Below are 27,592 nucleotides of genomic sequence, written 5' to 3'. Positions count from 1 at the left end.
ATGGCGGCGGGCCGGGCGCTGACCGCGCTTCTGGCCCTGCTCCTGGCCGCCTCGGGGCAGATCCTCCAGCGGGAAGGTAGGGACGGGGCTGGGGACGAGGCGGTGGCCCCTCACCCTCGGGTCGCTCGGTGAGGCTGCTCGGGCAGGGGGGGACCCGCCCGGTGTGAGGCTGAGCCCTCACTTGCTTCGCTTGGCCGCACCGTAGGCGAGAGAGCGGTGACTGTTTAATCTCTGTGTGCTCATTTAATAACTATTAGTTACTAAAAGAGAGGGGGGAATAGGGTCGAATCGCATCTGTAATGTACATACGGTGCTTTTTGGCAGTGGTAGCCGTCGGTGCTTTATGGGAGGCGTGGGGTTTGCATGTGCGGTGACCGGTCTCCTTCCCGGACGGAAGATTCACCGCGGCGCTGCCCGACTCCCCGTCCCGCGGGTGCGGGTGGTGCCCGGCAAAGGCGTCCTGCTGTGCCGGGGTGCTCGGGCATCGCTGATAAATAACGTTGAGACAGGGACATCTGCTTTCAGCACCTCTGCTTTGAGCATTTCTTTTTCTTTCTCTATGGAATAAATGCTAACAAGATAATTGATTTGATCTTTACGTCCTCGCTTGCTAGAGTATTGATTACGCGAGTAACTTCACAAAGTCCTTTTCCCTAGATGCCAGAGAGGCAGCTGGAGTATCTGTAAGGGGCTCACAGGTTTGTGCTCTGTGTCCATCATGCAAGCCTTTAGGCAAGGGAATGGTATTTATGTAGAGCAATGGATGAACTGTGTGTGCAGGGAAACAGAATGGTTTGTACGTGTATGTCCACGCGTGTTGGAAAGTTTAGTGGCAGACAGCTGCTCACAGCCAGCTCTGAGGCTCTTGTCTGTATGCTTGATGCAATCCTGCGTATATAATCCATGAATAATTTTCTTAAATCCTGTCTGTGACCACAAAAGAATTCTGTTTATGAACACAGAGACAGCGTGGAGGGTTTTACTTAGTTTCCAAAGCTGCTTGATTGCAAAAAATGTAAATCTGCAAATTTTAACAGTCATTTTGTAGCTACTGGTCCTGTTAAAGACTCCTGAAGTATAACTCCTTTTATACAAAATAACTACTGAGTTATTTGCTGTGACTATGAAAGAATCTGATGTGGAATTCCTGCCTTTTTAATGTTTCTATTACCTTTAACTGTGTTGGTTATGCTGAAGTGTGGCTTGTGGCCATTGTTATTACAAACAATACAGTTCAAACCTTGGCTGTGAAATTGGACAATACTGTGGTTTAAGTTTCAAGCTATGTAGTCTTTTAACTAAAACATTTGCATTTAATGTATTGCCTCTGGGTCAGGTGAATGGCAGCTATTTGCCTCTACACCTCTTCAAAGCAAAAAGGAAGAATATTATACTCTGGTTAACTGTGTGTTGTTTTCAAAGGAAACAAACTTTTAAAACCTTAGATGGGTTAGTGCTAGAAACAGAGGAGCTAGACTTTCCAAAGATCTTGTATTGTTATAGTAGCAAAGGAAAAAATCCTCGATTTTATCTTTTTTCATACATAGGTCTAGACCTTCACTGGCAAATGCAGCAGCCTGTTAACCATACATTCTCATATTCCTCACCCTCTGGTCAAACTGTGTTTTCAAAATATCAAAATCCTTTGTTCCTTTATTCTCTTCCTCCTCAATCTTCTTGATGCCTCCCATTAAACCCCCCAGACTTGCTTTTGAGGCACAGTGCAGCGCTTCTTGAGCTAATGACTTTGGTTTTTTGCTTATTGTCATCATCTGCTCCAGCTTCTTCCCATCTCTTGTGCCTGAAACATCCAAACAAATTATGCATCCATGTTGGTATTTAAAAAACAAAACAAAACACTTCATACTTGCTTTATGGAAGGTTGAGACCACAGCGTTAGTTTGTTTGGGTGTAGTAGTGAGCAGGACACCAGCCGTGTGGTGGCAGTGGGTGCAGGCTGTGTCCTGCAGAGCCAAGCAAGTCTGCTTTGTGTGTTACTGTAATAGTTCTTGTCAGGAAGGTGGCAAAACCAAATCAGGTGAGAAGGTACAGGAAATGGAAGGAAAATGGTAAGTCTGATGAAAAATATCTAGCCTATCCTCGTTGTGCAAACCTTCCCTACAAACAAGATGTCTGTGTGGTCTGGATCTTTCTTAGCTTCATCTAGAGGAACCAGGAGAGTTCTCCTCTGCCAGTGACCTTGGCCTTGGGCAAACTATGAAGTTGCTCTGTAAAGCAAAGTTAGAAATAGTGAAGTGGCAGAAAACACCACTGGTAGACCCAGTGATTTGCTGCCATTGATGGAGGTCCTTCTTCTTACCCACTTCAGCCCCTTCCTTTCCAACGGTATGTTTCTGCCCGCTTGTCTCTCTCCTGCACAAGCACCACCACTCCTGTATGCCAGGTGCTCTGTCATCCCATCAGGCTCACTAACGCAGTGCTTTCCTTCTCTTCGTGGGCCCCTAGCCCCCTAAAAAAAGAGGTGGCTCAGCCTCAGCTGCATTAGTGGCATGGGTTGGCAGGCTGGTGGTTGCAGTGCTATGAGTGGGACTGGAGAGGGGAACGGTGCCTTCCCAGGTTTGTTGGCAGATCTTGTGTGTCTGGTATGTCCTTCATCCCAGTGGGAGTTGCTGTTGTTATTGCACAACCAAAACTGTAGCTGGAATATTTCTTGAGTAAAGGCTTCTACTGAAAACCCGAGATAGTTCAGGCTAAGATTTTTCCACCACACTCCTACGTACGTTCCGATTTTTAAGGAGTTCCCCTTGCCCTGTGTTGAGGTTGGTACTGGCTTTGCTGTTGCCATATTTTGGCTGCAAATGGCAGCAGTCTCACTTTTGGTGAGGCCAGGTTTAGGCTGGGTGTGCAGAACCACTGACGAGGTGATCATGAGGGACACGCGCTTCTTCTCAGGGACTGGTGGTGCTCTGATGGGAGGGCTGCAAATCTTGATGTGCCTGTTTCTAAAGCTGTCTCTTGTCATCCTTGATGAAGTCCTTTGTTCTCTCACCTCCTCTTTCTACCCTTTCCTGACAGGTACAGTATTATAGTGTTGTCCTGACTGTCCTGTAAGAACATGCAGGTGAAGCATGGAGGGTCACATTGCCTTCAGAGAAGGTTGTGGTTCTTCTTTAGATGCAACTTTATGCATAACATACATTATCAAATGAAACATTGGTTAACTTGTAGATGGAAAACTGCAGAAATAAGTATTTAGTGTGATAGTTGTGCGTAGACGTGGGAGTGTGAATGAAGCATCGCATATCTGACCTTTGAAAATGTGTTTTTCAACTAAGAATGTGTTTCTTTGAAACACTAATAGTGAAGTTAATCAGACTTTTATGACGTCTATGAAACATAAACAAATATTTCAGATTTAAAGTATCCTTATGTAATAAAATCTGCATATGTATTTTGGGGTTTATCTTTATAATGTCATTGTTATAATAAGTGAATTTGCAGATAATGCTGTGCTGTTTTTTGCTCTATCCTCCAGTGAACTTTTTCTTGGCAACTGACTGTTTTGAGTCATGCATCAGTCTTGACGTGCAAAGCTGCTTCTTTTAATATATATATATATTTAATGAGGTGCTAGCAGGGTCTTCTTGCTGTTCTGACAGAATATAAGTAACCAGTCTTTGTGCTGCTCCCAAAGCCAGCAGAAGCTGGATTATTTCCATTCTGAATTGCTGTCTGCTCACTTGATCGAGACCTCTCCTTTTAAGATCACAACTAACGTGCATGAGTAGTCAGCTGTACCTTTGTTTGCCTGGTGGTTGTTGTTGTTGTTGCTTGTCTGATGCCATTATCAGCCTGCAGTGCTTACTTTTTACTCTCTAGAAAATAATGTGTGTGTAATGAATTACTTATTTATCATGTACCTCGGCTCTAGAGCTACTACATTAAATTTTCCACCAGAAAATACACTTTTTTTTTTTTTTTCCTCAGTTCCATTTTTTGGAGGTTTGAGATGTTTGTTTTTAGCAGGTGGGCATTGTGTATGTGTGGTTTTCATTTGTTTGTCTTTTTTAAGTCTTAAAGGATGCAGAAGTAATGTGACAGTCTAAGTGGGAATGGGAGGTGGTGGGAACATGAAAATATTTGAGGATTAATACACTGAATTGAACTTGTTGTTGATAGCAGCACAAATGACCACCAGTTTGAGTGTCCCCACCAGAGATCCTCAGATAGGGTTGTGGTCTCTGGAGTCATCTGTGAATGAAGTTTCTCTGACAGCCATGCTCTTGATCATGGGGTTACTCCTACGCAAAACTGAAAACATGAACAAATAGCAGCCATTTGGATAAGAAGTGAGGCAGGAGAGAAGAAAGGTGATGTGGTGGGCCAGCTCCTGACTCCTTCAGTGGCTGGTGATCCTTTTGTGCCTGGAGTCATCATTTAATGAGTGGTAGTAGCTCATCGGCCAAAAAATAATTAAGGAAGAACAGGCTAAAGATAATTATTTTTTTAGCATTGGCTCAAGGCATGGGCTCAAAGGACTTGTCTGGAGAGAAACAAGGGATGGGAGGGTTGGAGGCTGCTGAAGCTTATGTCCAGGGTACCACCATGGACCTGTGACATGGAGGAAACTGTTCTTCAGCTAGAAGATTATCCTCTTCTCATTTTTGTTCTGAGTTGAGCGCATTGTCTTGATACCCCGTAATGGGAATTTCTAGACAGAAATCAGGGCTTGCTTTATGAAATAAAGGAAGAACCTTTCCCACCTGATATCAGGTATCCTTTGGGTCAGTTGTGTTCAGGCTTGTTAATTACTTAAAGTAATTAATCTTATCTATAAATAATATTAGATTAGTAAAGAAAGTAGGAGGAAAGCTACTGAAATAATTAAGCTTTGACTCCTTGAAATATGTAGTAGCAATATTTTCACAGATAAATATTGCTGGGGCTTGGTTTATTGGTGTAGCCCTTATCACCCAGCTTAAGTCATATTTCTATATATGTGTGTAATACAAAAAAGCTTTGGAACCCACGTCAGGCTTAGATAGAGGCTAAACATCCTTGCACTTTGTTCATTCCAGAAATATTTCATATTAGAAACAGCATGACGAGCCATCCTTTGCTGAGGACAAAGTCAAGATGCTTTTGGTGTTACCTGTGTTGAGTGGAACAGTTATGTATGACAGGGATATGCTGTGTTTGCAAATTACTGTAGATAATAGGGGAGTAACTCATCCTTCTTCGCCAGTGTCTCCTTATTGATTTGATTTTCCATTTGCTTTTAGTAATTGCTGATGGCTAAACGTGGCCTTCTTCAGGTCCTGGGCAGTGATAGACAAACACAACCTGAGAGCAGTGAACGTGCATGGAGATGTACCCCTTTGCCTTGTGACCTTGTGGTGCTGGGTTGTCACTGGGGCGGTGTGGTGGGAAGCTGAGTGTTGCTCACCGCTGTCACGAGTGGGCTGTTCATCTGAACTGACTGGCGATTTTTCTTATTATGTCTGCAGCAAGGACCTCCCACTGTCTTCTGGGTGCTCCTTTGAGGTTTTCCTTTGGATGCTTTCTGGTCTTGGTCTCCACACAAGAAAGACTTGCTGCAGCAAAGTGTGTTAAACTGGAGAATATGGGGAAAAAAGGGTCTTGGTTGCCAGTTTTGATCTAAACTGACTCTTTTTGCATAACTCTGTGCCCTCTCCACTTGCTTTCCTTAAATTTCTGTTAAAATATTTTTTACACTTATAGATAATTTTTAAACCTTTAAATTTTTATAGATAATTTATAAACCTTTGCCTGACTAGTATTAAAGACTAAAGATGTTATCTTAACAGAGCACTTCCAGCAGTTTCTGGGACATGAGCCATCTTATTGAGGCTGTGTGAGTACCCTTGTCAAACCTCAGCTCCGGTGCGGATAAACAACCCGCTTCATTGAGTCCAACCATTAAGAAATTCCTGGAGAGCACCTGGTGACTTTTGGTGCTCTCTTAGCATAGGATTCAGCTGATAGAGCCTGGGCATCATCCCTCAACTTAGACTTCTCTAATCTGATGGAGGTGTGACCATACAGATTCATCTTTCTCAACATTTGCTTGTGCCACTAGGGCATGAAGGGGAGGACGTGCTTTGTGCTGTGCTTAGTAAACGGTTAACTGTGGGCTGTTATGTCAGAGCAACATTTTCTGTTTCTGTATTAGCTGGTGACAGAAGTGAGGGTTCTCTGCCTGTAGCTGAATGTACCCCATGTAGATAGTATTGATGGGACCTCCTGGAAGACCTTCAGGAGGAGCTAGCTGAAGAATCAAGTCATAACATCTGGTAGATGTGTATTTCATGTATGTTAGTAAGGTCTCAGGTGCTTCTGAGTGCCCAGGCTGCCTGTACTGTGAGAAAACAGGTTATTATATTTTATTTTTTACCTGTCTCATATAGTGAAGGGCAAAAGTCTTATCTGTGCCTGTTCCATTGGACAGCTTTTAATGACCATCCTCAAGGATGCTATGGGACAGCCTGCTTTGAGCTGTGCCTTTTGATTTCTTGGGGAACAAAGTGAGTGCAGTTACTTGCTGTCAGAGCAAATGCTTATTTTGAGAGGTACAATCACACTGGCATTTGGGAGTTGGCCCTGGCTCTTCTCGGTCCGTGGGTGGAGCTGAGAGACAGCAAACTGCGAGGAGTGAAAAGGAATGATCTGAAGTTCCTCAGAAGTCAGAGGCAGAGCTGTTGTCAGGGTATCTGGCATGGGAGGGACCGCGGATTGTGAAATACACTTTTCTACCTTCGTTAACCAGAGCCAAGACTGAAGAGCTGCTCAGACATGCTCCAAGATGCTGTCTTCTCACTGGCTTACATCAAGGTAGGAATAAACTGTGCAAGCAAGGGAGGCTTCTGCAGCAACTTGTGTGGGGTTAGTGTTCCTCATGCCAGCGTGACGTTTTCTGGTCAGGCTCCACAGATCCACATACCTTACATTTTGAATGTTGTACTTGAGTTGGCAGTCAGCTTGCCAACGCCATTCACTGAGCTCTGTGTCTCTCTTCTACAGGAGCAACAAAACTTCATACCTGTAAAATATTAATAACAAAATGTAAAAGGCAGCCCAGAGTCAACATTCTCCCTTCTGTAATTACTGCTAAACTTGCCAAGCCCTGAAATGTCTTTTTTCCACACTTTTGGTGAAAAAAGCTTCTTTTAAAAATGTTTCTTACACACATAATTTTGTGAGTGTCTTAATTATCCTCTAAAAAGGTTCCAGAGAAAGTGGTAAAAGTAATTAAATTTATAATTAGGGCATTTTTTTAAAGTTACTGTTATTCTGAAGAGACTTTATTCCTTTGAGGCATTACAAATTAACTTAATGAATTAACAAGTTTTGAGTGAACAACCTTGTTGACCTGGAGTACTGACAGACATTCTGTTGTGAACTGTGCTCTGATGGCTTGTAACATCGTTACCGCAGAATTGTCCACTCTTCTTCCCTGATGAGGAGGAGAATGGGATGTATGACACCTCGCCTGCTTCGCATCCCCATCCTGGATATCAGTTTAAACCATCAGTGAAGATTAGGGGACTGTCCTGTGGTGGCTGAGGAATGGATATTCTGCCCCAGATGCCCTCTCCCAAGATGTGGGGTTTTACCCTGGCATAATAGTCATTGGCAGCGTCTATCTGAAAGTGTTTATAGCCCTTGCAGATTTTAAGCTTTAATTTGCTGGGTGATTAACTGAAAGCAATCCTTTCACAAAATATGGGCCTCATATCCCAAGCAAAGGTGGTATTGGAAGATTGGTCCAAACGTAAGGACATCATTGAGCAATGAGTACATAGTTTACATTTTAAATGTAAACAGAAAAGCTGTTTGCTTTATAAAGTTCAACAGGATTTCAACAGCTTGCAGCAAGCAGGGTTGGCTGTAATTTGTGATTGTGCTTGTGATCACTGTTTGCTGCTCAAAGCACCGTTTAGTAGGAGAGAAGAGTGTAAACGGTGTATAGGTCCCTAACTAATGTTGCTAAGGGCTTGAAGAATGTGAAGGCAATTATCTGGGTGGGCACTGAAGGTGGAACTGGAGAAATGGATGATGCTTGGGCAATTGTGTGCTGTAATTAAACTGAAGAGTTGTTGGACTCAAATTGACAAAGAAATATTCAATAAGATACCAGCAAAGGTCAGCAAAGCAGGGAGACATTTACTCTGTGAAATATTCTTTGACCTGTTGTTGGCAAATTTGAGTCAACTGTGCAAGAATTTGTGTTGGAGGTGATGGGGAAATGGATTATCAGGTGTAGCATTGCTGCATCTATCTGAAAGAAGGTTGTAGCATGGAAGGTGTTGGTCTCTTCTCCCAAGTAGCAAGTGATAGGACAAGAAGAAATGGCCTCAAGTTGTACCAAGGAGATTTAGGTTGGATATTAGGAAAAATTGCTTTGTGGTTGTCAGTCATTGGAACAGGCTGCCTAGGGAAGTGGTGGAGTCACCATCCCTGGAGGTGTTTAAAAGATGCGTAGATGAGGTTCTTAGGGACATGGTTTGGTGTCAGAATTAGGTTAATGTTTGGGCTCAATGATCTTGAGGGTCTCTTTCAAGCAAAATGATTCTGTCTCTTTCAGCTGAGCCATTAGGGCATTTGCTTGGGATGCGGGAGCTGGAGCCTACAGTCTCCATCACACAGGAGACAGCCTTGAGGTCCCCTCACTAAGCAAAGGGTGTTTTGAATGGATTACTCTGGATGTGTCCTGCCAATGCTGCTGTCTCCTGTGCTGAGGCCATTCATTACATCAGCAACAGGAGTTCACATGGCTTGAAAGTGAAATCATCCATCTTATGGTGGGATCACTGCATTATTGAGTCATACTTCTTGCTTCCCACTATCTTGCTGTGACCTTTGCAGTAGGTTATGGGTGGTGAAACAACCATAGCAGGCTACAAGCATGCCTGTGGGCCAACATCCCTGCAGGGGCTCAGAATCTGAGATGATGAGCTCTCCAGGAGAACCTACCAAGCTGTAGAGGCAAACAGCACTGCAGTGCTATCCCTGTCCTGAGGCGGTGGCACCAAGCATTGCGGTGGATGAGCCTGTTCTCTGGAGAGGTGTTTTGGATGTGTGGTTTCAGATCCCCCTCAGGCAGAACAGAGGTTTGGATCCAGGTTCTTCATATCCGGGGCAAGCGTTGCCACTACTCGTCTCCTGCAGCAGCCCGTCTCCTCCAGCTGCCGTCAGCTCATGAGTGGTGTCTGAGTCAGCCCCATCCAACTGGTTTTTATTAAAAATGGCTGTAGTAGAACAAGCCCACGATTTAACCAGAATTAGCAAACCAACAGTTTTTGTGGTTTTTGGGGGAATAAATTAAGATCTGGGATTTTTTGTTGTTGTTGAGAACTCTCATGGGGTTTGGTTTCTTGATCTGTCTGGAGTGGTTTGATTGTTTTAATCCATCCAGTGAAGCCATGAAACAGTTTGTAGATCCTTATGGATAAATTGCTGCAATAAAATGCAGCTCTTTAGCCAAAACTAGTTGGACTCTGTTCTTACTCCTGATTTGTTTAGCAAGGCTCTGTACATAGCCATAAAAATTGCAGTCCTGCCAAGTCCTTGCCTTGTACACACATATGCATGCTCTCTGTCCCTCTGTCTTCCACATTGCACTCCCTTCTTGTACAGGAAAAATGTCCTTTTGACATTTAGATATACATATTAAAAAATACTTGGGGATTAGTGTCAGGTGCAACCACAGTAGATAAACTTGGGCCATACTCTGAGGAGTAATATGACTTGTTTTAGACTATGCAGTTTGTTTCTAACACAAATTGGAGAGCTCTGAGCGATAAAATTGATGAAAGGTTTGGAAAAATCATGCTGTTGAGAAAAAGCTAGCCAAGGCGCATTTTTGCAGAGAGGAGTGTTACTGAGTGATACAGGGATGCTGAGATGAGACAACTGTCACAAAGGAGCAGTCTTAAGGATGAGCAGCAGTGAAATCCAGTTGTGGTAGGGAAGATGCAGATGAGACTGGAGCAATAGAAGAAATAGCCAAGGGAGGCTGCAAAACTGTAATTGCTTAGACGAAAACAATTTAGGGTGACATCAGATGTCTACATCAGCCTGTGAACCAGCTGAGAACTGAAGGCTTCACCTCTGACATCTTCCAGCCCAACATTTTCTTTGTTGTGTAGACAGAGACTAGATCCAGCTTGGCAATGCTTCCTCTTGTTGGTTTGGATATCCTGTGTGTCATCCCTGTGCAGCATAATTGAGGAGTGGAAATTCCTCATTTACCAGAAACATGTATAGTTACTGGTAATCCTAACAAAAGGCATGCAGTGGGAATCGTAGACAATGAGAGATCAGTGTGAGTCACCAAGAGACTCACTCATGTCTATAAAAGCTGTGCAATAAAGGTGATATTAAGTAGCCTACTGTGCTGCATGTGTGTGGCTATAGTTTTGGGGATGTTAGCAATTCAGTAATTTTTAGTGTCTTTGAGATCACTGGATATACTTTCTGCTGATTTCCGCCCCGCCCCCCCACTATGATTTGACAGCACCTCTCTAGCATCTGGCTGTTGTTGACATCGCAGCATTGTTCTCTTGTTTCTTTGTCCAAAATTATTATCTGTGGAGTTTCATGAGGCTGGCTTTGTGAACACCATAGGCAACATTGCTTTATTTTGTCCATACCTGCATGCCTTTTCCTTGCAGCTGAGAGCAAGGTCAGTCTCTCCTATGTGCTGTCGGGAGCCTTGTCTCACCTGCCATTGCCTGACGTTCTTCTTTCTTGCAGGGAGATCAAATGAATGTTTACATGGTTGTGAAGTCTGGAAAGGGGTTGGGGGAGGCAAAACCCCAGGCAGCAGTCAGATCTTTCAAGGGCTGGGGAACATGATGCTTTGTTTTGGCCCTTTGTAGGAAATATTTACTCGTTTGTTTCAAAATGTCATTCAAAATGTCTGTTCCCTGGTTTCAGCTCAGGATGTGCATTAGTTTTGTTTTGAAGCTAGCCATGTCCTTAAGGTTATGCTTAAACTTAATCCTCATGACTAAAAATGGTCATAGAGCTGTGCCCAAGCATTTGATGCAGAAGTACTGGTTGTTAGTGTCCCCGGTGGGTTTCTCCAACCTTCTGGGTTGGCCACGTGTTTGTGCTGTCCCAGGGGTGGGAAAAGGAAGAGTAATAACTGTTTGACAAGAAAGTGAGGAACAGACTTTTCAGTCATTACTTATAGGCTGTAGATGGGCGTGACAATTACCATATGTAAGAATGAAGTGTCTTTTGCCCATAGCTATTAATTTTTGGTATTATGCTATTACACTTCATATCTGGATGACATAAACATCAGAATAATTATGACCATCAGGGTCAAAGGATATTTTGTGCACTAAGTATAATAAATAATAAAAAAAAAAAACAACCAAAAAAACAACAGACAAACAAACACAACAACAACAAAAATAAAGCCCTAAAGCTTCCAGTTATATGGAAAACAAAATTCTGGACTAGGCTGGAAGTAGTTGTTTCAGTTTGTGTTTTGAAAACTTCTTCCTGAAGCAGGAGGAGGAGCAGCCCTGGTCGTTGGTGCTACTTTTCTATATTCCCCACCCCGTGGACGTTGCCCCTGTGATTGTCCCTTGTTTGTTTGGAAGGTCATTGCACAAGGCAGTTCCTAGCCCGTGTGGTCTTTTTTTTAAATTATTTTTTAAAAACTCTAGGAAAACCCAGATTGAAAACCTCTATGAAAGCATTTCCAGGGCAGAAACACAGATGTCAGTAAGTGCCAGCTATTGGAAGAGGTGAGGGAATTTAACGTAGACCTTCAGGGCAGAGAGTTGTTCTGTCACTTGAAAGCTGTAGGAAAGTTACTAAGTGACCAGGTTCCTACTAATGCTACAGAGGATTGGTAAAATCATGTTACAAGTATGTGCGAAAATTTGGAGAGCCTCGTGATGTTCAAGGTTTTCATTTAAAGCCTTTGATCCTGGTGGCAAATAGGTAAGGCAGTTTCAAGGGCTTGCTGAGTCTTTTGACTCCAAGATTGTGAAGAAAAGCCGAAAAGGCTGGAAAAAGGCTCAAGACCAACAAAACTCAAATAAATGCACAATGGAGTATCTCTTTGTATACTTTCTTCTGCCCTGCTCCACCCAGCAGTGAGATTTTTGATGCCTAGTGTTTGCAAACCTGGAGCTGCAATGTTCACTGTGGCAGGGAAGGACAATAGCCCATGCTGACTGATCGGTCCCTGGGGCTTTTGCAAAACATTGCAATGAAAGACAGGCCCTGCAAAACCATGAGATTGCTGTAAAAATCAGGGAGGCTTAAAAATGGGACAGGCGTGTTTTTTTGTGGGAACACAAGTCACTAAAACTGTACACTTCTCTCTGCAGCTGCGACACCTGAAGTTTTGAGTTGGGTGGGTTGGTTGAGGGTCTCTGGTGTGCTCATCTCCCATGAGAGAGCTTTTCCAACCAAGGGTTCCCAAGGTGTGCTCAGCCCTGTTCCCCACAACCCTCTCCAGGTGAGCCCCAGGGTCTCTGGGCTTTGGCCAGCCTCTTTACCACCACCAGGGTGACAGCAGCTGGCATTGGCCAGGGTGCATGTTTAGGATGGTGAGCAGTTGGGTAGAGCCTGGGGTGCCCTGCAGATGTGCATTTCTGAGTCAGCCATTCTCTTACTTTGCTGGCACGCTGCCTGGCAGTGGGAATGGCTGCAGGGGCTCTCCTGGGGTGCTGCACTGCTGGGTTTGCTAGGGTGAATCTCCTTATTGCAGCTAATGAACAAGAGAATTCCCAACCTGGCATATGGGCAGAGATTTGTCATGCAGCCCTGCATGGTGTCCCACTCAAGGAACAGACCTTTTTGAACAGAACTTGGGGTTACTTTATTTCTAGATCTTTCTTTATATGTGTATATATAAATATATATATATATGTATATGTTGTTTTTTTTCCATAAACACTAAAAACACGAGTGCTGTAGACACTGATTGTATCTTCTGTTCTGTACAGTGAAATAAGGAAGGGAGAGTAGTGAAAACCACTGGCAGAAAACTTGCCAACTGGCCTTTCTCAAATTTTCACCTGGGCCTGGTATACAGTTGACCTCAATGCAAACTGTACTTGCTTCAGCCAGGGCTGGGCTCAATCTTTGCTAATAATTGGATTGATGCTAGCAAGTTTTGTAGGCTTCCTGAATGTCCAGTTGCTGGTCCTTTGTGTCTTTTGTTGCATGTTGTTTTTAGAAGACAGTCATATTTGGTCCATTTTTTGTTACATTGCTAGTGATTCAATATGAGACGATTATTCAACAACTGGTTTATTCTGTGGCTCCAGTATTTCCTGTGGGAGCTGCTCCTGCATTTGGTAGTGCTTAAGGATGTGTTGAAATCTGTGAAGATTGCTGAGACCTTTATGTATTCCCCAAAAGCAATAAGTCTATGATGGTCATGTCAGGGATGGAGATGATGTATCCAAGCACACATGGTCCATCCCAGGCTACAAATGCCTTCTGTGCTGCTGAGGGGTGTTGATGGATGTCCTGTACCTTCAGGGAATTAGTTGTAAAAGGTGGGAGCAGGTCATGACCACATGTCTGTTGGTATGTGCCTTTGGTATCGGTGGAGTACCTAGTCTGGCCCGGAGCAATTGTTGAGATATACCCAGGGATTCACCTGTTACTGTCATGTACAATTTAAGTTGAGGATTCCTTTGTTGTTTGGCTGCTGAATAAACCTCCTGAATTGAGTCACAACTTGATGGCTGCATTCAAAAATGAAGCAGGCTCTATGATGAGCATAAAAGACTGAAAAACAAAGTCTGGACAACAAAAATTTGAAAGAAATAGTTGAGCTACTTCTTAAATGTGAAATAAATAACACCAGTGGAAGTAAACTGCAGCAGAATTGGTCCTACACAAATTCCATGTACACCTCTCTCTGAGCACATGCAGCAAGTGGATTTCTATATTGTCTGTGCTGGCATGGAAGAGCCGAGGCATTTTCTATAAGTCCAATGCCAGGGCCTTTTGGGAACATGGATGCAAATATTCTTTCTGACAGCATCACATCTGTGAGATATGTGGAGAGGCTGGTGATACTCGTACATGCTTGTAACAAAACATGTCTATTTATTTTTCTCTCTTAGCTTCCTTTACGATCTCTCTTCGTACGGTGGACAACATCACAGTTATGATTAAACTGAGACCTGGTATTTTACCAATCTGCCGAATTCGTGTTAAACATGCCATCAGCTTTGAACTCAAGATAAAACCTGGGGAAAATGTAACCTTTACCTTCACTTGTAGTACTCCAGAGAAGTATTTCATCATGGAAATTCAAAAAAATATTGGTAAGATACAGTTTTGAAATTTTCCTCCAGTAAAACCACATACCTCTTTTTCCAGTTACTGTATTAAGGTATCCCCTATAATCTTGGGTAAGAAGAAATCTTTGGACACTGATAAATAACCTTGAGTTACTGAAACTACACAAGTTAAAGAACTTTCTATTATGGCTGGCAGAATTAATGTTACTTGGCTCTTTTGGAAACAGTTAAATGATAGTTTGTTCCATAAATTCCTTGCTGCCTTCATTTCTCCCACAGTTTAAAAACCCATCGAAGAATATTTTTTTCCTTTCTGAAGCTTCTAAGCACTGATGATGATGTTACCCACATTATTTGTTGAACAGCTTGATTGCATCTATAAGGGCAACACGAACATTTTAGACACATGTGTGTTTCCTTATATTTAATGAACAAACATTATTGAAGTCAAGAAACTGAAAATTTGGAAGTTGAAACTAAACCTTCATTTGATTTGAATGTTATCCCTGATGTATGTATGTTAATGTACTCTTTAATTGTATGAACATGTGCTACTTCTCAACAAGATTGGGCATTCAGTCTTTGGTAACATCCTTCCTATTTTTGGGGTGGTGTTCAAGGATAGTTCTCTTCACATTTTGTAGTTTTATTCATATGGTTCACGCAAATAGTAATATTCACAATATTTCATGATATATTTGTAAGATGTACTTCTGATATTTCTTCTTTTAAACTGGAGCCTAGACATAGATTAAAGTATGCTTATTTTTAGTGTCCAGCTTGAAATATCGATAATTTGGATTTTTCAGATAAAAGTTTTCCAGGTTCTCCCCAGAATTCTGCAGTGGCAGTTGTTACTCATCACTTCTGCAAAATCCAAGCCTCAGATTGTTTATCTGGGCACCGAGGAAAAGATACAGTTCATGGCAAGCAGTAGAAAATTTAAAGGTGAATGTTTTGTCAGGAATTCTCCGAGTGAGAAGTGATGAAATTGATTCTCTAGATCCATGATTTCTAGCTCTCCTGATGCTTAATTTTACCCTTCTGTTCATTTAGCTCTCTGCCCTGTTCAGTAAATACCTTCTAAATTCTTCAGCAAACAAGGCAGGAGTACTACAATGAATCCCTGCTATTAGTCAGCCTGACTAAAGCAGGTTTGTCCTGTCTACTCTGTGGGCAAAGAGTCCTGTATAGTGATAACATGTGACCATCTCATAGGAGTGTCTTTTAATGCATATAGAAGTTAAGTGCAATCTAAAAATTGTGAAAACAGCAATGAAGAGGAAAGTGTCGATTTCTTTGTTAACTTGAATGCTTTCCATAGTGTATCACAGCTGTTCTCTCTCTGCATTTAGACTGTGTGTCAGGTCCGTGTCCCTATGGAGATGTTCATCTTTACCCACCGGGGCTACCTCGCCTTAACAGGACTTTCATCTGGGATGTGAAGGCGAGTACAAAGGCTGGACTTGAACTGAAATTTTCTACTCCGTGGCTAAGACAGATTGAACCAGGAGAGACATGCCCAGATTTTGTTAGCTACAACATCAACAGCTGTATCGATAAGGCCACAGTCAACATTGGCACCTTCTGCAGGAACGGCTCAGTGTCTCGGGTCAAGCTGCTGGGAGGAGTTGTCATGTCTCTGCACCTCCCATGGGACTCGCCTCTCACCACCTCGGGCTTCAACATAGCTAACAGGGCTTCCATAAAACGTATGTACCAGAGTAGTGTTTCCTCGCCTGTAATCGCCTCCTGCAGAGTGCAGGAGAATTCTTTAAACCTTTCTTCTTGGGTAACCTTCTAGCTTTGGTGCTGCCACCCCTGACTCGCTTCTACTTCATCTGTTGTTGTGTGGTTTTTAATTTGGTAGCTGTTGGTCTTCTAGCATCACAATATCTTAGTTTGATTGGCTAACCTAATAATTATGAAAACTTTGCGAAGCTGCTTTTGGTGCACGTTTCTCATTGTCAATTTCTTTTAATTTCCTAAAACTTAAACATACCTGCTCTGTTGCTTTTATTCTTTCAGCCACATGAGCCTAAAAGGCATAATTAGTATGGGCCAAGAAAGTTATTTGCTGCTTACAGTGTGTAGTTGGGTTTGTTTATTTTTAAATAAACGTTCCTTGCCTTGCTGGAGTCTCAAATCAATGCCTCTCTTCAGGAGAGAAAGGTGAGCAACAAGGAAGCAGTACCTGGAAGGCACATGAAACTGCTTAAATACAGCTGTCTGTTTCAGCCTGCACAGTAACATAAAACATTGTGCAATAATATTCTTCAATTCCTGGACTATTATATAGCAATCAGTGTGTTACTTCATGATTTTGTGACAAACCCTCTTTGGGAAATGTTCTTGCTCTTTACTTGAATTCTGCAGTTGTTGCCATCAGTTATAGAAGGCATCTTGTCCAGGTTCGAGCTTCTAGAACATGAATTTTTCTAAGTCCTGGCACTCCTCACAGCTGCACATCCTCACCAGAGTGCTAGAGCCAGACCATAATCTCTGTGTACAAAATTTCATGCTGTCAAGGATCATCCAAGCATGAAGTGTCTTACACAGTTGCTCTACTCATGTTTTATCATGTGTAGTTGAGGCTCTTTGCTGAAGTGCTTTTGTTAGATCTGGGAAGTTTTTGGACCATGCTGATATAAAAGTTCACATCTTTATTTCCTAAAACCCAATGAAGCAGAAGCAGTTGTCAGGTTGCACGTTTCCTCTTGTAAAGCCAGGATCAGAAGTAGGAAATAGGTTATTTCCTTTCCAAAAAACAAAGGCCTCTCTGTCTGTGTGTTTGAAAGATAAACCCACTAAACTGAAAATATGGCATAAAAATATCCCTTACCTTTTATGTAATTGAAGACAAAAACATCAATGCAAGTATGTGTTTTAGTCTGAGGGTTTTGTAATAGCCTAATCTATAGCTCAAGTGGCTGATCTCACTGTCAAAATAAAAGTACTCTGCTGCTAGGCTGCTACACATGCCAGCATGTCACCTTTAATTGCAATTTGTTTTGTATGTTGTTTTTCCTCCCATATTTTAGGGTTATGCATTATCGAATCCATTTTGAAGGGGGAGTCTTCAATCACCCTGATGTCCCCAAACTACCCGCTGGGCTTTCCAGAAGATGAGCTCATGACATGGCAGTTTGTGATCCCTCCCAACATGAGAGCAAGCGTGTTTTTCCACAACTACAGCCTCTCCAACTGCGAAAGGAAGGAGGAGAGGGTGGAGTACTACCTCCCTGGCTCCTTCAGCAACCCAGAGGTGTTCAAGTTGAGCGACAGCCAACCTGCCAATATTGCTGGCAGCTTCAACCTGTCCCTGCAGGGCTGTGATCAGGATGCCCAGAATCCCGGCATCCTCCGCTTGCTCTTCCAAGTCGTCGTTCAGCACCCCCAGGTCGATGAGAGTGAGTACCTGCCTGCCCCTTCCAGGGCTTTTACTTACAGACACCTGGGCAAAACACCACAGGGAAGAGAAATACTGGTTTGTTTTTTTTTTTTGTCGTCATTTTTCTTTAACTTTGGTCCCTCTTTGCATTTAAGGAGGTGGGTTGCCAAGCAACACTGAGGCCTGTTATGCTACCCTGGGTACCACTGGCTGTCATTGTGGCAAGGTGGACAGCAATGCTAAAATTTGCAATTTGTGATGGAGTGCAAAGCTCCATCATAGATTTTACACTGTAACTTGTAAACGGAGATTCCTATCCTTTTCCAGCACCTGCATCATGTAATCGAAAAATGCTTTTAACACCTGTGGTATCAGGTCTTGCATGTTGTATAAACAAAACCGGCTTTTCCTTGCAACTTAGTTCCCTCTGGGCCCTGATCCAGCTGTCAGGCAAGGATTATAAGCTGGATCAGAATTGTCAAGGCTCACATGTTACTGCCTTTTCTCCAGTACAGAAATAAAGTTCAGGCTTGTTTGGAGAATTTAATTTTCAGTTTTAAGATTCAACATTTTAAAGGTAATTCTTAAAATGCGAGCCCAAGTTTCTGCTCTGTACATAAGCAGTTGTGCTTAGCCAGGTGAAACCTGCTGTCACGGCTGGTCGGGATCCATAGCATGAACTGGTGAAACTGGAGATGTAAAATTGTCTTCTTACTACTAATGGCATCAATATGCATTTCTTTCCTTCCTCTGAGTTTTATTTTGCTTCCTAGGGAAGCCTAAACATCTTTTAGTGTGAAGAAGTCACATTAGATATGAAAGGTGTCAATAAGATACTTCAATGACAATATGCCCTACACATTTGGTTCTTCATTAGTTTTCTTGTTGCTACACTATGCAATCTTTTTTTTTTCTATTTTCTGGCCCCAAATTCAGACAGGCTTAACACAATGACATGTAGTGCCATGGTATCTATCTAAAACCAGAAATAAAAGACCTGGCTAAGTAATGAGATATGAAAAAAGTGATTAATCCTCTGGCTTCTTAGCTCTGATCTCAGTTCATGGTGGAGGTTAATAGTCAAGGTACCTCACTGCAGAGGAGCAGGGGGAAGGAATTCCATGCTTTGGACTACCGCTGCAGCAGGAGCTACTTAGAGGCTTTCTAAGTCATTTTAAAGGGGATGAAGTTTGAATGGTATGGACCTTGAAGTCATGTATCCAGAAAGGGTCTACAGCATCTCACCATTGTAATTCTCAGTTCTTTGCCTAATCTGGCTCCGTTCATGAACAGCAAATCCTCCTGAAATTGTTGTTAATCAAATCATGTTTGCTTACATTTATTGTGTGTTGCACTTTGGAAGCCAGACAGAGAGAAAACATTGTATAAAGTTAATCAGCTTTATCTCCTTTCTACTTTGGAAAGCAAAGATGAATTTTAACATGTTTGTGGGCCGTAGACAAGAGGATAATCACCTAAAAAATAAAAAACAAGTTGTCATTTATTGAGTGAAATGCAAGTAATAAACCACTTGGATTTAAGAGACAGCAGTGGTTTCTCTAGGGATTTTGTGGGATATCATGAGTGATTTTGTAGTTATATTCGTTCCATCAAAGATTCAAATTCAGCCCTCAAGACAGTATTGAAACTTTTATTAAAAAAAGGCATAAAATGCCATCTGCAGTGTACAAGTTAAACATAGCTCTTATTAAAAATGCATTGATATCTGCATATTCTCAAAGCCTCCCAAACATTTGAGTAGTCCACAGCTGCCTGTGATGCTTATCATTAAGTAAGAGGAAAATATAGCTCTTTCCAGTCAAAATAATTTATTGATCTAACCCTTTCTGTGTTTAGCTGCAGCAGAAAAACAAACCTCTGAAGAATGAGTAACCTTGTGGTAGAAATCCTAGCTTCTGTGCTTGGTTGTGGCGATGACTTAGAGATTTCCACCTGACTATTTGCCCTTTTGTGTGTGATTTCCCACACAGGTGAAAGCTATTTTATTCACCTTTTGTTTATCCCTTTAAGATCCATAGCTAAAAACCAAAAATTAAGAGTAATCATGTGTGTGTGTGTATATATATATATTTATTTATTTTTAATCTGGCCTTTATAGAATCATAGAATCACAGAATGGTTTGGGTTGGAAAGGACCTTAAATATCATCTAGTTACAAGCCCTCTGCCATGGGTAGGGACACCTGCCACTAGATCAGGTTGCTTTCTTTGACATCAGAGACACATGCTCTGTGCATCCGATGTCTTTCTTTGCATGTGATAGTTAATCTTTGTGAACTAAGCTATGGCCATAATATTCAATATTTTTTTCCTCTTTGTTTCCTCTCCCCCTTCCAGATGTTCCAAGTATTTGCAACTGCCATTAGCTTATGTGGGAGAAGGTGTTTGTCATCCCTGCTTATCCCTGTTGTTCCAACTTGCTGTAGCAAGTCATCTAGGATATCACAGATTTACAAAGTGGCTGAGGTTGGCAGAAACTTCTGGAGATCATCTAGTTCCAACCCGCTGCTCAAGCAGGGTAAACCAGAACAGGTTGCCTAGGACCATGTACAGTTGGATTTTTAGTCTCTCTGGAGACTTCACAAGTTCTCTGGGTAACCTCTCCCAGTGTTTGACTTCCCTTGCTTTTTTGGTTTTTTTAAAAATGTTTAAGCAGAATTTCCTGTATTTCAATTTGTGGCTCTTGCCCTGTCACTGGGTACCATTGAGAAGAGTCTGGCACTGTATCATTTACACACAGGTTCACACATCCTCCTGAATCACCTTTTTCAGCTAAACAGTCCCAGTTCTTTCTGTTTCTTCTCCTGTGAGAAATGCTCTTATCCCTTAAGCGTCTCTGTGGCTCTTTGGCCTTACTCCAGTACATCCACCTCTCTTTTGTACTGGGGACCCCAGAACTTGACCCAGCACTTCTAATGTCTTGCCAGTGCTTTAGCAGAGGGGTACTCACCTTTCTCAACCTGCTGTTGATGCTTTCTAGCGCAGCCTAGGAGGCTGTTGGCCACCTTTGCCTCAGCAGCACACTGCTGGCTCATTTTCCATTTGGTGTCCACTAGGATCCCCAGGTCTTTCTGCAGAGCGTCTTTCCAGCCCTGCTCTTGCAAACTTGCTGAGGGTGCACTCTGTCCCACTAGTAAAAGCAGTTTTGGCCTCAGTATGTGCCTCCTTAAGGAGATCTTTGAACTGAATATAGGTTTGAGAGAGGCTGCCAGGGATGATGGTCACTGTGCACCTGAGCACCTCAGGTCCAGCGAACTCAGAGGGTGTTACAAGGCTTCCTGCAGCAGCTTGTGTGCAGTCCGTATGGCAAAAGGGGTGGACAGCAACAGAAGTGGTGGCTGGTGTTGGGGAAAAGGAAGGTGCTCTTTACTTTTCAGAATTAACTCTGCCAGCTCTCTGATTTGCATTTTAAAGCAAGTCAGAAAAAATTCTGGAAGAATGATTTTGATCAATTAAATGGAAGGGCAGTGTGGTAGTTCAGTCATGCTGTTTGAAGGAAACAAAGCAGTCTAGCAAGGCTTGGTCCTCAGCCTTCCCACCGGCATGGTGCCAGACTTTGATAATTTGTGACATCTCTGTATGTTTTTAACTGCCAAACAGAAGATGCTTTTAGAAAGCATCTTTGAAGACTCCAGTGCCCCTCATGATGACTGCCAGCACTCAAGCCAAAGTACGGCACTTGGCATTTTTTTTTCACTTTTGAACTATATTACTGCTTGCATTTAGATTAGTTTAATTTTTAACTGACTCCAGACAACCAGATGTGCTTAATTACTGACTTTGGACAATTTTCTTCAGCTTGGCTCTTAGAAACCTAAACTAACAAAAAGTTAGCTGAGATGGCAGTCTTGCAATAAATACGAAATTTGAGAATGGAGAAGCTTTTTCTGATCAACTGTTGTGTGATCAGTAGAACATGACATCTTAAGGAAAATGAATCTAATATAGTCAGTTCAGCTCCTTACATTATAGCCTAACTTATTCAAAAGGGGCTAGCACACGTTACCCTGTTACAGCTGAAAAATAGTGGGGAAATGGGGTTTGCATGTGAAAAGATCCAAACTTCTAAATTAGAAGAGTGATACAATACTGCCTGAGTTTGTATTACACTAATGGAAACAAGTAAATGATGTTGTCTGAGGTAATATAGAAATAGCTATGACAGCTGCTCATCTAATGGGGTGAGACCAGGAAGTTCTGCTTCACACGCATCTTGCCAGTAACTGCTCTGGGGTGTTCTTCGTTGCAGATGTCACCCATTTGGTCGACCTGAGCAAGGAATGGAACATGACTGTAACAATACACTTCGAAGGGTGGCCCAACCGCGTCCCACTCATGTCTGAACCGATATGCCTGATCTGCAAGGATCCTCGCACCTGCGACCGTGTCTTGACTTTGGTGTCTGGTGCCATCTACAAGATCTCCTTTCTGTGCAAGGACTTGTCCCGTCTGAGGATCACAGCTGAAAAAGGCATAAGTATGGCAAAAGTGCCTTAATGTTTTTTCCTTAGGGAATGCTTTTGCATGCTTTTCCCCAGTGTTCAGCCAAACCTTCTCTCCTGCTTGGCCTTCAAATAGAATGGGGTTGGAAACCAAGTGCTGGCCAGCTGGGAGATGGGTAGTATGAACTTGGAGGTGACCTTGTTATTTGCTACGCCATTCTACATTTTTAAAAATAGAAACTGTGCAGCTATTCTTAGAAGGGAAAGGACAGAAGGCATCTAGGAATCCTCTTGGTGAAAACTGTAAAATAAGGAAATGGAATAGGAGAGCCGTGAAAATTCAGGACCAAGGTGGCCACCAGGAATGCGTCTTGTGCTGCTTGCATGTCCTCTTAGTATAGGATTTCCCCAAATGCTTTCAACTACCAGTAGAGTTTTAAAATATGTATCTGGACCTTGACTAGGCTGCAGCTGTGGCCAAGTCAATCAGTGATATAGTAAAAGTGCTATCTTGAGTGAGAAATTTTGAATGTGTTTTTGTCTGTTTGTTTCTTTGATGTCATGCACCCTTTTAAGGAAAGCTCTTTACAAATGGTACATGCTTGGGTGAAGGTTGCTAAGAGAGGGTATTTTCTCACACAAATGCTTTTCTGAGTCTGTAACACAAAACTGACGGTACTCTGGTACACAGGAAAACTTGCTTTTCCTAGATATTGCCTCTGCAAGAAACATACAACCCTTGGGACTTGTTTTTGTGACTGCAGGCTGTGTCGATCTTCGGTGGTGTGAGAGGAAGATATATTCCCTGTTGGTGCCCAAGGTTATTACCCAGTTGCCAATTCGTCTGCATAAGTTTATTTGGAAGCTCTCAGCTCCTGATCTGATCAACGTAGAAATTACTTCTCCATCCTTGAAACTTCAGCAACACCTCCCAGAGCAGAGGTGCAACACAAGCTACAGTTACAGCATTGTTAGTGCCACCCCAGAGACAGAGTTGAATGTTGGTGTATTCTGCCCTGGTGGATCCATTGAAAAGATTCAGATGCGGAATAATATCACCATATCCTTAAAAACATGTGGTAAAGGATTCCTCAATGACTCTGACCACCAGGATCTGAAAATGTCTTTTGTGCCACATATTAAAGGTAAGGTAGTGGTTTGTACTACTTTGTTGTACAGTGCTCTTTAGAGCACATATGAATAAACAGAGGTAAGAATTAAATTCTTTAGAGTCTAGTCTTGGAGCTATTGCTAGGATCAATCTGAATCGATGAAGTGTTTTTTCCTGGAAGAAGGAGGAAACTTTCTACTCTATGTGGCAATTAATTGTTTGTAGGAAATTCTGCAGATGTATCTGTGCTAATTGGGATAATTACTGATGTGGAAGGGATGATACATGAGTTGTATTGCTAGTACTGAGATGCAATTGACTGTATAAATTTGCTGGTCGCAGGTGTAAGTGACACTTCTTTGTTATGTAGAAGAAAGACCAGATAATTTTACGTGTTGAAAGAGAAAGTTTAAAAATTAAAACCAAGAAGTATAAAAACTAAGTTTTAATTCTGTTATTCGTTTTCTTTACTACAGATGAGAGCACTTTCACTGTGAGTCCAAATCCAAAAGCTAAAGTTTACTTGCAGACTCCCAACTGGCCCTATGGTCTACCTCCTTATGTCTCCATATCCTGGTATGTCGTTGTGCCCAGCAAGCAAGTTGCCCGCCTGGGGTTCTCCAAGGACCGCATGGGCATCATGTGTGAGACAGGCCGTGCCTATGTCAACATAAAGGAAGAGACGCTAGGGGCAGAGGAAATTGTGCGCCGTGAGGATGAGCTTCTGCCCAAGCCCCGAAATATGTATCACGACTTCTGGGTAAACGTCTCCAACTGTAAACCTGTGGATAAGACACAGCTGACCTTGCAGTTCTGGGTGTCTTTAGCTGACAAGCAGATAGGTGAGTCCTGTGAGGCTGTGGTGGTTTGCTTTCTGCTTATTTCTTTGCTTTTCCTTGGGGGAACAGTAATGGATGCCAGTCTACCTTGGGTGTGGGTTTTATGAAATCCTTGCTTTCAGAAATACATGTCCCACAAAAACCTCTGAGAGTTACATCTGGGTGCTCCTAGAGGCTGGAGAGGAAGGATGGTTTTTAGTGTGTTTGGGTGGGTTTTTTTTGAGACAGGGAACTGCAGGGCCTGAGGAAGTAAGTCTGGATTTTATTTTCTTTATTTAATTTAGCTTCTTAAATTGGAGATCACAGCTAGAAGGTGTTAGAAGATCGAGTAATGTTTTTTCACTCCCAAGGTCACAGACCTGGTGAACAACCTGGGACTTGATTATGCAAACGTGTTCATCCAAGTAGTCTCTACTTCATGTTAGCAGTTAAATTAGTCTTAGTGTTCACATGAGCAAATACTCATCCCTGGGACAGGTCTGATCATTCAGTGGAGATTGTGCTGACTACTAACAGCAAATTCTGCATTCTTCATGTCTCTCATCTCTCTGAAACATAAATAATTTTTTTAAAATGCATCTTTAGGGTAGCCTTTGCTTGTACAAATTTGCTTCACATTTGCATTCCTCTTCATCTGTGGGACACTGCTCCCTTTAGAAGTATTGGCTACACAGGCTAGAACTGAAACAGTGTCAAATTAATTTATCTTTTTTTCTTTTTTTTGGTAATGTATATTTCTTTTAAAACACACAGCATTTTTCTTTGCTCACACGTGGACTTTACTGATCAATTTTATGACTTTTAGAAAACCCTAGGTCAACATAATCTGTGTATTTCAGTGGAAAGGATTGTATTGAGGAGAAGTTGGTGAAATGTCACTGTTTCCTTTGTTGAATCCCTCTCTGTCTCTCTCTGCACTTTGTTCTCTTCCCTGCCTATTCAGCCAGAGGTATGCAAGACGTTTCATGTAAGTTTAGCAGCCCATCAGCTGTGTTGAGTTCTCAGAGGTGGGCTGGTGGGCTGGTTGGGTTTTTTTGTCTGTGCTGCACTGCTAGCAGTAGAAGTTTGTTGTCGCTTGGCCTCCAACTTCTTGGAAACGGCTTGTGTTACCCCATGGTGAGCACACCTTGGAAACTCCTGCTGCACAAGCAGCTCATACACTTAGAAACTCTTGAGGAGGTTCAAACCCAACTGGTTTTTAAGAAAAGACCTGAATGATTTCTTTCTCACTCAATGTCCTGTACCTTGTCTGTTTGCAGACCTGGGAGTGATACTTGCTGTGGTCGCTGGAGTTGGAGTTCTCGTGGCTATTGGACTCACTGTGTGCTGTGTTAAGAAGAAGTAAGTTCATAATTTGGCATGTTTAACTTAGCGGTTCAAGAAGATGTTTCATGAGAGCTGCTGGGGCCTCTGTTTCATGTGTTGATATGGGTCCCTTGAGCAAGGGTCTGAAGCATGAGGTAGGCAACACATTGCGGGTTGAAGTAGTGTGCCTCCAAGAATGCTGCTTTACTCTAAATTGATTGACTTCAAGAGTAGAGCATCATTCCTTGAGTGTCCTTACTTTCACCCCCAGTGCATTGCCTACTTTGGCCTTACTTAGCATGGACTTCTGGCCGTACTGGAAGTAAAGTATTTGGCTTCATCAGCAATTCCTGTGAAATGAAATCACAATGAATGTGACTTCTGTGCCTCTAAGTCAAGGCTTTGTTCAGATAAGCTGTAAACTCACTGAGATACACTAAGAGCTATTTTTCATCTGCACAAACTCCAACAGCTTCTTCTGGAGTTTGCACACCAAGTAGGAGCATTTTTCTATGAGATGATCCCTTGAGAAGAGAACTAGGTTGTGTAAAGCAAAAACATATAGCCTTACTCATGCAAGCAGAGTCTGAGGTCACTTATAGCTTGGGGTTTCTCAGTGCTAGTAGGGCGATTGGGTCCTGAAGCTGTGGAGCTGGAATGAATTTGTGCAGTATGATAACTAGAGCAGTTATGAGCACATTTTTCTACCACACAGGAAGGACTTTGCAAATACAGGCTTAAAAATCTACATTTCAGCCTTTGGTCTTCCCACTCTTGGGACAGTCACTCCAGAAAGTGCAGTCATGAAAAATTCATTCAACTTTCATAGAACACCCACTGTCTTATTGGTTTTCAGCAACGCTCAGCTGTGTTTTGTGAGGATCTGATGGCCTCTAGATCCTATTAATGTCTGTGGATGTAGGGAGGCTCAGTACACTGCACAGCTGGACCTGTACTTAGGAGGCTGTTGGAGTTAATCTTTCAGACTTCAGGGTCAGCAGAACAGCAGTAGGTAACCAAATATTGCGAAGTTATTTTCTTCTCTGCCAATAAAAGCAGGTCTAGATTCGAGAGTTATTTTTCCTAAGGTTGCAAGTAAAGCCTTCGAACCAGATAGGTTGCCTGACCCTGGGTAGGTGGGTTGGGTAAACAGGAGCTGCCATTATTGAGTTCAAATGCAGCAGCCACGTGTTGTTTCTGACCTGTTAACAATTCCAACTCTGTAACAGGAAGAAGAAAAGCCCAAATCCCATGGTGGGAGTGTACAATGCTAATGTGAATACCCAGGTGCCTGGAAAAAAAGGCTTATTCACAAAAGGGAGGAAAAACAATGAGTCTCACGTCTATGCAGTTATTGATGATGCTATGGTCTATGGGCACTTGCTGAAGGAATCCAATGGCACTGTCACTCCAGAAGTTGATGTGTACAGGCCTTTTGATGGACCCGTTGGTAGCTTGCCACCTTCTCCACCTCCGTTCTCCTTCAGAAAAGACGTTAAACATTCTCCTAACAATGAGGAACCTCAACCTCTGACAGACACAGACCATGACACTTACACATTTGCCCATCAGAAATCGGGGCAAACAGAGGACAATGGAGATACAAATGAAAAGAATAATGGAGATACGACCACGTCCTTGATGGAAAATAAGGAACAGGATAGATTAGCAGAGTGATTTTACGCCAGGTATAGCAGTTTCCTGTGGAAATACAGGTTACCTGTAAGGACAAGTGTCTAGGGAAGAAAACTGAAGAGGAGTGTTATTTTAAAATGTGTTGTGATGTTTTGCGTTTGTAGTTTGTTTTGTTTTGTTTTGTTTTTTCATTGAGCTGTTGATAGCTTTCAGTTTTATAGTTAATATCTAGCGAACTCAAAAACAGTCGAGACACTCCAGGACTGCATGCACTTCTGGTTGTGAAACAGGTGGCAAAGGTACGTTCCTGCTTTCTATTATACAGACATCAGGAAAATGAATTCCTAACTCCTAGCTTAAATGGAGCGGGAAAAGTGTTTTGTCCAGTATGTCCTCGCTTCTCTCTCACAAGTTATTTGCTGCTGTTGGTCGGTAACTTCTCGAAGGCATAGGCTACATTGCCATCTCAAGGCAGCTCCAGGTTGCACAGATGTCTAAGGAAAGGAGGCGACACTGTCATTTTCATCACCTGCTACTTGAAATTTCATTGTATTTAGCAGACTGGTGGCAATGTAAGTG

General features: G+C 42.5%; 1 protein-coding gene across 1 annotated transcript; it reads left to right on the top strand.

The window, feature by feature from the left end:
- CDCP1 (CUB domain containing protein 1) lies at window positions 1-27,306 on the top strand (the record flags this gene model as incomplete). Its single annotated transcript, XM_080339601.1, has 9 exons — window positions 1-76; window positions 14,091-14,294; window positions 15,626-15,982; window positions 17,312-17,680; window positions 21,931-22,158; window positions 22,888-23,268; window positions 23,711-24,076; window positions 25,333-25,414; window positions 26,608-27,306. 9 exons carry the CDS (start codon window positions 1-3, stop codon window positions 27,053-27,055), a joined length of 2,511 nt encoding a protein of 836 aa, XP_080195727.1. The 3' UTR covers window positions 27,056-27,306.
- Window positions 27,307-27,592: the final 286 nt, after the last annotated feature.

The sequence above is a fragment of the Nesoenas mayeri genome, assembly GCF_963082525.1.
Source record: "Nesoenas mayeri genome assembly, chromosome: 2".
In the NCBI taxonomy this organism is placed as follows: domain Eukaryota; kingdom Metazoa; phylum Chordata; class Aves; order Columbiformes; family Columbidae; genus Nesoenas; species Nesoenas mayeri.
This window is presented reverse-complemented; position numbering and strand designations above follow the sequence as displayed.